Below are 15,732 nucleotides of genomic sequence, written 5' to 3'. Positions count from 1 at the left end.
ACTGACAGCAAGAAAAGTGATTTGTGTTCTAGAATCAGAAAAGCAATTTTTTACTTTGTTTTACTCTTTTCCTAATCAATCAGTAGTGTTAAATATTTCTAAACTGTCTGTTTACCAAATTTCAGTAATGTCATTCGGTAAATTCAAGAGCTGAGCTCAGGATCAGACCGATATATACACCTTTTTGATGGGATTCATATCTCCAGATTTTGCTGAGCTGTTCATGAAAAAACAAGAATCAAAAATTGCTATAAGCAGTTCCACAGAGAGGGAGGAATGACCCCAAATTTGCCCGTGAACTGTCCTGCAATCATTGTCACAACTGAGTTTTCAAGACAATCATCATATCCCAGTGGATTTCAGAGCATATTAAATGCAGTCCTTCCTTGGAAGGCTGAAAAGAATGAGCATTATCTGAAGACCTGCTAGACCAACTGACTTCAGACCTGCATGGATAATGTTGCCCCTGGCTCTGATGAGGTATAACAATTTTCAAAACATGTCAGAGATGTCTGTGGATTTTAGAGCACTTTGAAATCCAGGTCTTAAATGAGAAGTTTTGCTCCCAGGGCATAACTTTGAAAACAGAGTGCAGGAAGACAGTAAATGAGTCACAGCAAAGCCCCCTGGAAGCTGTGAAGAGCACAATTTTGGTATATGAAGCTGAACAACAGAATGGATGCAATTCTTGTCCTTTTGAAGAATTTCAGGCTCATGAAGCATGAGATGTATGCTTGTGCTCCTCCATGCATAAAAAATAAAAAATGATCCCTTGAACACAGTAAGACTTGCCAGATATTAATGCTGGGATATTTTTTAAAGTTGGGCTTCATTTTGGGTATCCATTTCTTAAACAACCTGATGTTTGAAATACAGACTGTACCCTATCAGCTGTCCTACAGAATGCTGTTTGCACTATAAGCTCCAGAAGTACATCATTGCACCATTAAACACTTTGCTTTCAAGACTCGTTGTCAAGGATTTTAAAATATACATTATTTTTTCTACGCTATTAGTTAATATAAAAATGTTATAATTTATATATGGTGAAAAAAAACAAAATAGGAGAATAAACGACGCTATTGTACTTTGTAGTTGCTATCTCCAATCAGTGGAAAGTCTCCAACTTTTTTCTTTTGAAGGGATTGTGACCATCCTACTATCTAACATGGTAGACTGAAACAGTTGATAATTTTTTTCCTACAGCTTGCTTTTGCAATGGAAGGGCTTTGTGCTTTCTATAGCACCTGGAGCTGCTACTGCTCCATAGCATACAAGAACAAATTATCATTCAACATCTCAGTGTAAAATCAAAGCTCAAAGAAGTAAAAAACCAAATGCCACTTTCACAAACTAGTGAGGAGTTTGTGATTGCTAACTTACTTGTTTTTCAGTTGAAAAAATCTTCCTGTGGCACCTTGTAAATAACTTTTATTTTGGTTTAGGAGAAGTGCAAAGCCGTAATTCACAAAGCAAACAGCAATAAACTCATTATTAAAACCCATATTTCACAGATGTGATCATTTCAATACTAAGAAACGCAGCATGTCTTTTGATCGCTACCGATCCTGCCTTCAGGTGGTTTGGGAAGGGGGCGGAGGGTGGAATTGATGAACAGTGATAGCGCTGTTGGATGAAACAGGTTTAAGGAACCTCGAATATTTATGTTAAAGCTGCCTTTTTTCATGTGGTATCCTATAGTTCCATCCTGAATCTCAACCATTAATACATGATGTAATATCAAGAAACCACAAAGGAAAATCCTGACTACCAAGAAATGTAACCCCAAATATTACCAGATCCAGTGAATAATAAACCCAGGATGCGTAACCATCCAGATACTTCCCAGCCTGCAGTGGGGTGCTGAATTTCAGGGTAGGAACACAACAAACAGACACGAACAGTTACAGAGCTACACAGTTTCATGTTGGATTTATTTTCCTGATTGATTACAACATCAGAAACTGGATAGAGACAAGAGATGCCTATCCAGCGCTTCACATCAAGGGTGATGCCAAGTGTTTTAATGCAAGGCCAGTTAAGTATTCCAGTACCTGGCCAGTATGTTAAATTGTCCTGGACAGACTGGATGCATTCAGAGGGCTATCAAAGGGCTAGGAAGAGCCTGAGATGGGAAATTGCTTTGCTGATAGCATATTGTTTATGCCAAAATGATGAATGACGTTGGATTACGCATGCTTCATTTTAAAGAGCAGACAATGACCTGGATTTGTGAAATGCTAACACTTTTATAGCAAAGCCTTGAACCTGAAAACCCATAGCTTCTGAAGAAGGTAAAAGGAGAAATCCAAGCACCCTCAAAGGATGATAAAATTCATCTTTGGCTTCAAATTTTGTGGCTCAGCTCCGATTTCTGCTGTGAAGCGTGCAGCACAGTCTGGGTGCTCGAGCTGCACGTCCTGTGATCAGTGCAGTCAACTGCTTCGTTTCTCTCCCAGTGGGAGGGTATGGACTCTCATACTGGTATGACCCATAGGGCTCATGCTTCACTTGTGGCATGTAATCTGTCAGCTATATATCTTAAAAGAACGAGAAGGGATTTCCAATTGATCTGTGATTGGTTTACTTGGTGGAGGGAGGGAGGGAGGAAGAGAAAGCATAGTCTTCTTCCCAGTCCCCTTTGCCACAGTACTACTGCCAAAACTGAAGCAGCCACACAGAGAGCTGAGGAAACTTTTAAAACTTAATTAGGGAAGAAAGCAAACAAAATAATACTATAGTGTGTTTACTTAGAGCTGTAATGCTGCCAGAGAAACCGCATAGCTTGCATTTGTAAGCTATGCTTTTCATATAAAACATATTTAATTAAAACAGGAGACAGGACAACAAGCTTTCTTCTAACTTTGTTTAAACACATGTTTATGTTGTGTTTTAAATTCCCCTTGGGTTAATGTGAAGCTGGGCTAAAATCTTAGAAGTGATGTAGCCTAGCTAGTTTTATTCCCTGAGTTTAGACTTTGGGGCCCAACGGCGTGTCGTCTGGAGCTCCCAGGATCCATGGATGTTGTTGTTCAGAAGCAGCTCACTTGTGCTCCCCTCCTGATGCTCTGAGGCTGAGCTATGGTTTTGCATTCACACACATATGGTCTTTTCTGCAGCTTTTAAAAATATTATTTCGTTTGGCCATCTTCTCCCTTGTTATGTTTTCCCCCTCTGTTACAACCACCAACATAACAATTTCTGTGCTCTTTTTGTGTTCTTCTGGAAGGAATTTTAATGGATTTGTGGAAACATCTTTGCATGGCTTTAAGTTTTACAATGGCTAAGTAGACCAGGAAAACAAAGCTTACTCATGAATGGAGCACACTTTATATTATATTTGAAATAACAAAACATGCTCTTTCAAACTGTACTTGTGTGAATTAACAGGAGTATATTGCATCCTTTACAGAATTTTAATGCGGTTGAACAGAACAGCACGTGGCAGAGTAACCAAGTGGATTAGTAGTGTATTTACCAAGAAGATTGTTCATAAAAGGAGAAGACACACAGTGATTCTAAATATTGACATTTTCAGTTTCTGTTTGAATTTTCAGAAGTAGAAAAATTGTTTTGTAATATAGGCAACATTTTGGGTGTTTTCTCTGAATGTTGAAAACAGTAATAGCTGAAGGACAAAAAAAGATTTCCAGCACACAGTCTGATTTGGCACCACTGCCTATAAATGAAGGTGGAGGATTTTTCCCCTAAAAATATCTTGCCTGTCTTTACATTGAGTTTTGATGCTGTTTAATCTTTCTACCCAAAATTTTAATTTTGGATCAGTTCACTGAGTTGAACTCTTTTAGAAAATTTCAGCTGAACAGTAGGTGTTTCTGAAAATGAGATTAAACCCTCACAGGTTCTTCACAATCCTTCTTTCTTTCACAACCACTTACCTGAGAAGTGCTGGTGCCTCTGTGCTTTGAAGTCTGGCACTGGACTAGGGAGAGGAGAGTTGCAGAGAGGAAGGTGGGGAGATGGTGAGGAGGAGGGTCCATGTATAAGCCTGCCCCTCCTCCAGCATAAAGCTGCCTGCATTTGGCTTGCTGCAAAGCTCTGCTCACACATGTTCAAGCATAAACTTGATAGAGTTTGGCAGCTAAATTCTCTGAAGATTTCCAATACACTTGGCATCTTTCAAGACTGCAGGAGGCAAGCAGAGCTTCCTCAGGAATTGCTTCTTTTGTCTGTCAAAAAAATCTGGTTTGGATGATACAGATCATATGCTTCAGATGAAAGAACAAGAAATCCTGCAATGAATGAACAGCTCAAGCATAAGCTGAACCAAAGCAGAACTTCCTTTTAATGTCCAAAACCTATCAATGCGCCAAGCATGCAATTGACTGAGGTCCAGAAACAGCTGGCTGACTCTTTCTTCCAAACTTGTCATGTACTGTATTTATTTCATACGAAATACTTTCTATTATTTGGTTTCATCCTACTATGAGAGGCATACATGAGTACCTGAAGCCATCCTGATGAGTTGTTATACCAAACAGCATTTATTATGGCATCTTTTTTCCTCACTGAAGTGGCGCTTTTGAATGAAAACCATCTGTCCTGCTCTCACTGTTCTGTCCTGCTGACCAACCTGGGGCACACCAAGCACAGCCTGTGTGAAGAACACTGCTTTCACCTGGGCCAGACATGGACAGGCTGTTGTTTCTGCAGCCAGCAGCAAACATGGCTGGTATGTTCATCAGCCTGTGTTCTCCCAAGCCCTGGGGAAAAAGCTGGTCCATTTTTAAACAGCATCCATGTATAATAATTTGCATGTCCAACTGTTTGGTGGGTTTTGAAGCAGACCGTCCCATGCTAGGACTGATTTTGCTCCTGTTGAATCAAGGACAAAACTCTACTCCACTTTGACAGAGGCAGAAGCATCCTGTGAATCTCCAGTTACCCATAGCTTTTCCTAAGTCATTTACGAAACTACTCACTTTGCAGTTGTTTCCCACAAAGAAGGGATAATTCTGCATCTTTATAGTTTACGAGGCACACTGGAAGATGCCACAAAATATTTAGCAGGCAATTTGTGCCATCATAACAGATCTTTGGCTTGGCTTCTGCATCAGAAATGGCTGCCTCCATCTGGAATAGTATGCAAAAAGGAACTGTCTTGAACCTATTTGATTATTTAGAGAGTTTATTAATACTTTCATTTCATAGTTCACAGAACTGTTCATAGTTCTGCAGTATGAGATGCAATTTTGTTGTGATCTCTACAATGCAAAAATAGGAAACATGGGACAGGACTACATGCTCTTTTTTTTTAATAGCAGGAAATCAGACTGTACTTTAACATTTACCCACAGTTTAGAGAAGAAGATTGCAGATTATCCTGTTTTTTTAACAGATGACAATACAATTTAGCTTCTTCAGGACTACCAACAGCTCTGGAAAGGAATAGCATGTCATTGCATTCTATATTTAATCATTAATTTTGATTCACAAAAAGAACTCCTCTCAGGATGCTCTTGATAATTTTAAAAATTACAGCAATTATAACAGCTCAATAAATACTTCAGCTTCATCTTCTTTAGTCAACACATTACCGATACAAGAAAAAAATAAACATGGAAATGTTCCTCCAGTCTTTCTACATTTGGAGTTAGGACTGTAGCAAACAACATGGCCACTCTGGCAGATTCACAGGGTCAAAATCTCTCTTCTACTTTTTATTGATTTGCTGCTAGCTCAGAAGGATGGCTAAGCAACTAGAGCACTTTGCATCTATGCTTTACCACAGATTTCTTGTGTATCCTTGCGAAAAGGCTGAGATGCTACTCACACAGTCCCAGCCATGTAAATAATGATTTCATATATCAGCTAAGCCACTCTGCCTGGTTTTGTGCTGTCCTACGGCAGAGCTGATGCTGCCTCTCCAGATCCAAAGGCACTATGGAGTATGATGGTACAGGGGTACTCCGGTATCTTTGTAGGATCCACTCCGACTTTAGCATAACTAACACTGAGCCAGTGCTCAAAAGCCCAGTTGGATACGGAAGAATCTTTTATGGGGTATCTAAATCACATATACCCCAGTACATCCTTCTATTGACAGCTGAAAAGAAGTAGGGATTAACTGCCTCCACTTGCCCAAAAGGGGTGGGATGAATCCCTCTCCTGAGGTGCCTCTTTCTTTGGTGTAAGCTAAGAGGCACTCCCAGGCCGTGGAGCACCGGCAGCAGCAGCACAGATGCCCCAGTGCCCTGCACAGAAGCAGTGCTGCCTGGAAGCATGGGCAGGTGTCTGCAAGAGGCAAGCAGAGGAGTTGCACTCATGCACATTAGCTAAAATTGTGTCTGGACTCAAGCTGTGGCATAGATATTTTGAGTACTGATGATTGAGAGGTCATTATATGGAAATAATACCTCTAACATCTTATTATATCTTAACGAGTTTTGATGGTGAGTCCTTTTGTGCCCATACACACTGGATATGGTGTTCAACTGCCTCTGCAACCTCTCCACATTCCCTGATAGCGCAGAGGCCTTCGAGGACTTTGGGATATAAAAATTGTTAATGGGCAAAGGCTGACAACTTAGCCTGTTATCAAACAGCTTGCTGAGCCTACAGCTCTATCTTCTGCTCCATGGGGAATTTACTGGCAAATTCCTTGCTTCTCCAGCAGCGCCTAGGGAAGGCGCAAGGAAGAGGCTCAAGAGCTGCAGCTGAAGCAGTCCGGAGGTGCACTGATGCTGCGGGAATCCTCCTCTTCTGCCAGGCAGGAACCACCTGCCCCAGAGGATGGGCAAAATGGCTTTTGGACTCTGTGGACAGAAAGATAAGGTGTAAAAAATGTTGAAGGTTACAGAGCTGACTGACGCATCCTGAGCATTTAAGCCACAAAGCAAGTGCCCAGTAGAGGGCTTAAGCAGGCCACTAAGGGAACAGGACTTCTAAAAAAACCCATAGTAGGGATATAGCAAGGAGAAAGCTGTTAACATTAAGTACGGTAGTCATTATATTCAAAAGATTTAAATAAATTCTGTAAATGAATGCACCTTCAGATAATTCGGTGGAATTGCATCACCACAAATGAAACGGATAAAGCAAATCAGTTTTTTAACTTCAGTCTTTTAAAGATTTGAACATATTGAAGGACACAGGGGTAGACAAAATGCATAAAGTCCAAAAATCCTTCCCCAAAGAAACATCTGCAGAACACACAGTTTGAAAATATAGCAAACCCAATCAGTTTGAGGATCAGGCCTCCCCTGCTATCCGCCCACCGAGAGCATCACAGGCATGAAGAGACCTGGAAACTGCCAGTAAGAAAAAGTGAAACTATAAGCGTTTTCTTTTATTTCAGTAACTTTTGTGTTACTGGGAACTTCAGTATTCCATCACTGAAGTCCTTGGGAGAATAAATAAAAATCAAGAAATGGCAGTGAGCAAAATAGTCTGTAGTTTGCTCTTTCCTCTGTTGCTCACATGTAATGACTCGGGCTTTTCAGGAGGCAGTACATTTTTGTTATATTTCTGAGTATCCTGGGGAAGCTTAACACTCCCTGGGCCTACAGAAATGTTTCTTTTTTGTTTTGAAGAGTCAATGTTTTGACTGGCTGGAAGGAACTTAACAGGCACCCGTGATGAGGCAGGACTTTCGCCATGCTGCCACCGCCTGATTTTAAGACTCTTTGCTTTTTTCAAAATATACATGACTGTTGACATTTGAAGATTTTTCCATGTGGGTGGGTAGGCTGTGATGTTAAACAGCTGAAAAACCTTTAGGGAGAGCTGGGGACTTGCAGCTCGGGCTGTAGGTGGGAGGTAACAAAAAGCGGGAGCTCGATGGTAACAACGACGTGGTGGCACAAAGCCCCCAGCAGCCCCACGGAGGCAGTAAGATTTCTTACTACGTCTTGTGGCTCAGCCATGCTTAAAAATGCAGATAAATCAAATTTAAGTGTATGAAGCTTGGTTTTAGTGGACTAATTCATTCGCACCAAATTCCACCCAGGTATAAAGTGCACAGTTTGTTCTTCTGGTGGTGAAAACGGAGCTAAAAATTAACAGGTTTTTTTATTTTTACCGTGATCCCTGCCATCTGCACGCACCTTTTTGAAACAATGCGGATTGCTCATTCATCCTCCACCTTCCTTAAAAGTAGTATTTGCAACTGAATATCTTGGCAACGTTTTAAGCACCGTGCAGATGAACACGGTGCAGATGAATTTTTCCGCAGAAAGCGGTCTCCGAGTTTATTCGGCATTATTTTCTGACGTATAAAGCAGAGCTTCAGTTTCAAGACGCGCTGATACTCTGCATGCAGTCACTGAATCGGCAACCGGCACCCTCCGCCTGCCGCCAGAGGAGCCCCGGCGCGGTCCGGTCCGACCCGACGGGCCGTAACAGTGCCGGCTCGGCCCGGCCCGGCCCGGCCTTGCCCGCCCCGGAGCTCTCTCGCCCCGCCCCCGGTGTGGCCGCCTCAGGCCTCCGCCACCGCCGCCATGCCGGGCGGTGCGCGGGGCCTGTACCGGCGGATCCTGCTGCTGCACCGGGCGCTGCCGGCCGCCCTGCGGGCTCTGGGGGACCGCTACGTGAAGGAGGAGTTCAGGAAGCACAAGGCCGCCGGGCCCGCCGAGGCCCAGCGCTTCCTGCGGGAATGGGAGGCAAGTGCCCGCCGCCCCGCGGGGGTCTGACGGGGGGGGGGAGGCCGCCTCCCGAGCCGCCGGCCCGTCGGGCGGCTCCGAGCCTGGCTCTCGCTGCCGGCGGGCGCCGCGCCGCGCAGCCGCCGCCCGCCTCCCGCCTCCCCCGGCCGGCAGCAGGCGAGGCCCAGGCGCCCGCCCCGGTACGGGGGGACCGGCCTCTCGCAAGGCGCCCTTCAGCCGGCGGCCGGAGCCTCGCTCGCCCTCTCTGCCGGGCCCGTTGTTACCTGTGGCTGCAGCAGCAGCAGCAGCTCGCTGGACTTGGCGTTGTTGAAGGGTGCGTGTCACGGAAAGGGGGATGGAAAACGCCCGTTGGCGCCTTCGCCGCGCACTGCCGCCGAGGTGCCGATGGCTGCGGGTTCGTGTGCTCGGCGTGGCTTCCTCTGGCACGCTCCCCTGAAGGGCGAACTCGTTGCAGGGTTACAAAATCCCTTGGGATTCTGCGTCTCTGGGCCGGTGGTCTTTTATGGTTCTCGTTTCCTCGCCTCATCTATGCGCGATTATAACTATGCACGCACAAGTGTGTGTGACAGAATGACAACAATTACATAATTAGCTATATAGACATGTATAAAATATATACACGAAATGATCTGTATAATTTATAATAATACATTATATAAATGTGTATATATAGATTTAACTACATATGTAGCTAATTGTATAATTACAATAAGCTAAATACATAGGTGTAAATAGCTTCCCCATGAACTTGTATTTAGTTTTTGAGTGACAAGTTTTTCAGAGTGTTTCCTAAGGAAACAAGTCTTAGGTGAACATTGCTTCTCTGCTCCCCCCCCCGCCCTGAACTCGGTGGCTGGTTTCACCAGCGACAGAAGAGCAGATGGATCACAAGTGATTAGGATGTAACAAGTTTCAAGAGCAGCAGAGGAGGGAGACTCTTGAGGTGCTTTCCCCACGTGCCTGAACTCCAGCAGATGCTAGCATATTAATAGACCCCCAAAAATCCACACGGCAGGCAAATGTTACAGACACATCGCAGAGGAAAAACTTCAATTAAAGCATGAAAACAACTGCAAGAGACAGATCTACAGACAAGCTGCCCGTTAATTTTCATGCTCGTTAAACTACTAGTTTGATAGTATTTTTGAATCTCAAAACTATTTTCCTTTCTGTGGAAGAAAATTGTATTCCGCTCTGCCCTGGAAGCTGGTTAGCATAGGTCGTGTCCAGTCTTTCCCTGTTCACCAGCAGAAGGGTAAGGGGGGATGATCTGACCCTTCCCTTCTACCCGCTGTGGCTGAAATCTTGGGGGTAAAGCAGCTCCATTATCCTTGTGCTAGGGCATCAGGAGCCAGGAGGGAGAACACTGTCTGGTATTCTCTTCAGAGGAAACGGATAAGTGTGTTTTAATTGCGTCTTGCCAACTGACAGATCCTGAAATTGGGAAAGTTTGTATCTACCTCTCAAATGCCTGATACTGTTGTAATTCTCAGTTGCCGTTTGCTTGATATTGCCAAGATGTTTCTGCATCGCTGCTTCCAATTTTAACATGAACTAAAAAGGCAAGTTACAGGTCGCTATTTTCAGTGCTAAAATCTTCCTTCAAGTAGTTTTAGAAAAGGAAGAAAATGTTTACACTTAAATATGTTTAGCCATTTCTGTGAAGTAAACAAATAGTGAAAATGTTTCTCAGTTTTAAAATGTTTTAAAAGTAGATTATAGGGAAAACTGGGAAAAAAATTAGACTACAAGGAACAGAAGTTGAATTTTGAAACCTGACATTTAGTGCTATTAGCTATGATATGTTCAAGGAAAGGAAACTAATAACTGTTTTGAGTGTGTGCATATAAAGAACTTTGCAAGTATGTCTGTCTTCTAACAAGATGCTGGGAGATATTAGCACATAGTTAATGTGGGTCTTCTCATCTTTAATTTTTGTTTTGTTCAGGGATTTTTTTTGCCTCAAATGATAATCTGTTTCAAGGGTGGAATTTAAATCAGACTCTGACATTTTTGGCCTGTTGGACTCACTCTGCATCTTACACTATGCTGTGGTTCCCAGTCCCTTGAACACTTGGTAACTGAGGAAGGTGGACTGTAGACAACTTGGATTAGGCAACAGAGAAAGATGCTCTAATTCATTTTGAAGTCCTCTTTGCACTCTTTCTGGGCAGCAGGACACTCTTTTAATCAGAAATAGGCTGGAGGCTCTAGAATGGTTCTTGCAGAACACACCAGTGTACCTGCGAAGCCCCCAGTTCTTGAAGGGCGTATGAACTGCACAGTTGGCAATGTGCGAAGCTGTGATGTGCTACTTCACGCACATGAACTGTAACTATACTTCTTGCCTCCAGGGTCAACCCACCACATCAACAAAACAAAACCAAACAAAGCAAACAAAAAGCCCCTTCAAACAAATCAGTACAACGTTAATACAAAATGATGTTCACATTCCCTATTAAGTTTTAGCCATTTTGGGGGGAAAAATGCAAAGTTACAGCTCTGTTAACAGTATTTTGACATGTTGCACGTGTCAAGCACTTTTCTTCCCAATTTGCTTACTCATTAAGGTACGCCATATACCTTGCTGTATGCACTTTAGTGTTGTCGGTATTCAACTTCCATCTGGAAAAGTTCTTTCCTCATGTCTTCTGTTGCATGCAGGGTGTCTGGTACAGAGTGGTATGATGTCTCATGGTACAGAAAAATAGTATTCATAATTTTATATTACAATAGTATATCTTAATGTATATTCACCAGAGGGCAAAGATTATGGATATGATGATTGCATTGATGTTTCTTGACTTGGAATAAGAACTTCAATATGAAGTGTAATCTTAATAAGCCACCCCATATGCTTTTTGAATGAAAATTTCCAAGGATGACTTATTTTAACATGAAACTACTTGACTTTTGTTAAAACTCTTAAGGCTTTTTTTGGATAGTCAGACCTTCTGTGTGTGCTTGAATATACTAGTTCATAGTCTGCGTTTGTGGTATGGTTTCTTGTCCTCCAATTTAATTTGTATTTGTTAATTGTTTAGTTAACTGGCCTGGCATTTTAGTTGCTTTATGGTTGTACCAAATGATTTTTTTCTCCCCTTGGTATTTAAATCATGCTGATTCAAGGGAACTGGGCACATTGATTGTTTGTCAAAGAAAAGCTGAGCAAATACCCTTTATTTCTTGTGAAACATGGTGAAAAACCTGTAGGATTTTGCTGTTAAAAGCATTAAAAAGAACTATTAAAGGAAGCTTAATTTTACAGGGCATTCAAGCAACTGCAGCTTCTAATATTGCCATCATTCTTTAATATTAGGTTCTGTTCTGTGGCTTTTGGGAAGAACCCAAATCTCAGTGCAGGACCTGAATACTCAGCCTAATTCTCAAACAAGGGTACAGGCATTTTGAATATCCTTATAATCCACAAAAGCACAGCTGGAAAATTAAAGGGAGATTTCTAAGATTAACTTTTAAAAGAAATGGGGGAAAAAAGAGGTAAAAAGGCTCCCAAATGATATTGTCTTAGTATGTGAATGTTTCGTATTGTTTTCACGTAAGGGAGATGAAAAGGAATCCCCTTGTTTGCCATGCACAGGTATTGAGGGGTTTAGTGTTAGAACCCAACTGTGTAGATGGCTAATGTAATTTTATGGGAAACCTAAACTGACCTCTTTGGGTTTACAAAATAGGGCAACTATCCTTTGAATATTCTTAGAAGAGTTCTTAAGTGAATAAGACCAATAGAAGTAGTCTGCAAGTATGTGTACATTTATATAAAAGTAAAACAATGTAAATTTTGTGGTTTTCCTGTCATTGGTGCTGGATTGATAGTTTGTGTCTTAAAACTCCCTGGAAAGGATTAAAGGAGGATACAAAGAAAGCAAGCTTTGTTGTTCAGGAATTATGGTTGTTCAGGTAGATTCAAATTAAGTATATAAATTATTAATAAATGTTCCTTTCTATTTTCTAAATATTTAATATTTTAATTAAAATAATTGGTACTCATTTACAGGAGATGGCTGATATAATTAGATTGATAGTGATTATTACCTCGGAATGCTATTGAATTAATGTTGACAGATATGACAAGTGAATTAGTTCAACAGTCTTCTATATCATATGGTAGCTGATGAGAATGCCTACTTAAGAATAGGTAATATTAAGATAATATTAATTACTTTATTCCAGGTTAAAAATGATATAATGTAGAATATTCAACTAAGTAATTTCAGTAATCATTTGTTTTACATCATTTAAGTTAATTCTTCCTTTAATTTTGAAAATGACCATTTCGTACTTAGCTTGTTTAAAAAGCCTGACCCTGTAAATGGGAAGGTCTGAACTATCTTGAGATAAGCAGAATAATTCTGCAGAATTACATGACATTTTCTCACATCTAATAGATTGAATAAATTGCCTTTGAAATGCTTTGGCTGCTCTTGACTCTGAAAGCCTTTTTATAAGCTTTCAGGTGAACTGAGACTGATTTGGGAGCTGGCATCTGCTGTTATATACTCAGAAGAAAGGTGACATTTTCATTCCTGATAACAAATCTAGGCATTGTATTGGTAAAATTAAGGCAGAACTGTATCTCTTTCTGCCTGGGGAACCTGGTCACGTAGCCTCTCAAGAATGGCTGTTTTTTTAAATCAGTCTGATACTTGATATGATACAAATAATTATCATTCATCAAATTTGTTTTCAGTTGCCCATGTCACTTGCAGTGTTTAGTTTGCTGAGATGGTTGTGGGATGGTCTCATGATATTTCCCAGGACTTAGTTGTCCTGATACATCTTTTTCTGCTTGTGAGTGGATACACTCAGAGAATTTTTTGCTTCTTAATTCTTGGGTTAGTCTGATCTTTCCTCCCTTATTGATTTATTTTTAAGCTTCTGGCACTCAAAAATACGTTGAGATGTTGAAAGAGCAAATAGCCAAAGAAAGTTGGGACGGGTGGAAAAGGAAGCTGTGGCCAGTACTGGAGTCAGACTGGGATGGGAATGGGACATCTGGGTTGCCCTTTGTGCTGTCTTTCAGCAAATATATAGGTTGCATAAGTCTGAAACTGCTGCTGACTTTCTGTATTCTGCTCTCAGTTTCAGTGAAGTACATTATATAAGTGATCTTTTCTTTGCCTGACAAAAAAATACATTTCTTTGGAAGTGAAATATGACTTTTAAGGTTTTTGCCATTTTATGACTTTAATAAAAGTTGTGAAATAGGATTTAAGAGTAGTATTTCATTGTAACATTACCGGATACATTGGAATTTGCTTTTAGTGATTTTTATGGCTATCTGGATGAAAACCTTCTTATTAAGAGTAAATTCCTACTGAGACTTATGTATTTAGCCCCCACTTAGGGTGTTCACTGGGTATTAATTTGTAAGAACTAAATTGGAGACAATTTCCTCTATTTTCTTTGATATTTCTCAAAAGGCAGGAAAGAATTTCTCACTTTTCTGAGAGCCGCGGAGTTGTGGCTCATAAATTGAAGAGCATGTGGGTTTTGGGTATGACCAGCTGCAGGAAATCAGCCTACTGCTTTGACCTGGCATTCCTGGTGGCCTGCTTTGCTGTAAGATTTGAAGTCTACCTGTGTAAGATGGCAATTGTGCCTTGGTGCACCCATGATTTGGTGAGTTTCTTGAACCAGCATTCATGTGCAATTGTCCCTTTGGCCAAAAAAAAAAAGGTTGACCATGGATCCCTGTAGCAAAATTTCATGGTAGTAACATGCTTTTCATATTATGGCATCACTTCCATCCTTTCAGTGCTCCTTCAAATTTGGGTTTAGAAGCAGGACCTGGTGTCCGCTCCTCTTCCACGGAGAATCCAGGTGGTCTGGGAGCTTTCTTATGCAGAGAGACCTGGGGTAACCTGGTGGGTACCCGCTGGCTTGTGCATGGTGCATGCCCATCATGGGAAGGGGCATTTGATAATTCTCATTTGGAGACCAGCATCGTTCTCTTCCAGATTCATCTGCTCACTGCTAAGCCAGTGATTTCTTGTTCTTGTTTTTTTCCTGTGTACATATTGGTGTGAGAAAGCATTTGATTAATTTCTTTTGTTTAACTTTGTCATGTGTAAACACACTGCGTTTTTTTTGTATTTAAAAAATGGTGTGGTCTGGGGTTGATGGAAAATAAGACTTAAAGGCAAATGTGAGGTTTTGTTTTAGACCTTTACTGTATTTTCCAAATTCAAAATTCCATAAGCTGTGGCATCAGTACTCTTAATGCTTCTGTCCAGTTACTATGCCAATTATCTCTACATTATTGTATCTATGATTGCATGTAGCTAGTCAGATGGCTGTCCTGATAACTGTGCATGTCTGCTAGTTGAAGTTTTTATTCACAACTGTTTTGACACAGTGGGAAATAATATCTGACTCATTGGGGTCACATCAGACAGTAATGTCAGTCACTTGCATGTGCCAGTCACCTCAGGTTATAATACATTGCATGGTAAATGCCATTGAAGTGAGGGAACTTTGTATAAATACTTGGTGTGCAAATAGGTTTATAAATTTCAGATGATTTGATCATTGCATGTGTTTGTAAAGTATATACCATGCCTTTGATATTTCAAGTATGGCATTAATTAAACCTCAACTGAAATTTCTTGGCAGAGTACAGCAATTTTTATTAGTTATAACTTAGATTGAGAAGTTTAAATTGCTGTAGAAGTGGGGTAAATCTCTAATATGTGTTAGCAGTTTATTCCTTGCATTGAGTAGCACTAGCACTGGCTTGGGAAATAAGCAGGGCATATTTATGTTAATGCTCTCAGATTCAAAGACACTGTAGAAGTTTTGCGGATGCCTGCTCATGGACTCTCCAAATGAGTACAGGTTTGTGAGCCAGTGTGTGATTAGATCTCTAAATAAAGAAATAGGAATGGTCAGACACAGTAGAAGCAGAACCAGCAATGGAGCGTTTACAGAATTGTCAGTTTAAAAGGTAATTCAGGTTTCCATCTAGTGGTGGTATAAAATTCTGTCCAAGCCATGAGACAGCATATGCATAACCATGCTAGCTAACACACCGTAATACTTGTGTATCTGTTTGAAACTTAGGAAATTGAAAGCCTTTATTATGTATAAATTA

The 15,732-nt window shown here is 41.1% G+C and overlaps 1 protein-coding gene and 1 long non-coding RNA gene across 2 annotated transcripts in view; one reads left to right on the top strand and one right to left on the bottom strand.

Annotated features, from left to right (window-relative positions):
* Window positions 1–1,913: 1,913 nt before the first annotated feature.
* On the bottom strand, window positions 1,914–8,187 carry LOC128148169 (uncharacterized). Its single transcript, XR_008237201.1, has 2 exons — window positions 8,067–8,187; window positions 1,914–6,776 (listed from the first exon to the last, which is right to left on the bottom strand). It is a non-coding gene; the product is annotated as an uncharacterized LOC128148169 (long non-coding RNA).
* A 73-nt stretch (window positions 8,188–8,260) lies between these two features.
* SDHAF3 (succinate dehydrogenase complex assembly factor 3) overlaps window positions 8,261–15,732 on the top strand; it is a 43,145-nt gene continuing 35,673 nt past the window's right edge. Inside the window, 2 exon segments of the mRNA XM_052801681.1 lie at window positions 8,261–8,397; window positions 8,399–8,621. Coding sequence (XP_052657641.1) covers window positions 8,276–8,397; window positions 8,399–8,621 — 345 coding nt within the window. The 5' untranslated portion in view covers window positions 8,261–8,275.

The sequence above is a fragment of the Harpia harpyja genome, chromosome 1 (genome assembly GCF_026419915.1).
Source record: "Harpia harpyja isolate bHarHar1 chromosome 1, bHarHar1 primary haplotype, whole genome shotgun sequence".
Taxonomy (NCBI): Eukaryota; Metazoa; Chordata; class Aves; order Accipitriformes; family Accipitridae; genus Harpia; species Harpia harpyja.
The sequence above is the reverse complement of the archived record's forward strand: the minus strand, read 5'-3'. Positions and strand labels throughout refer to the sequence as shown.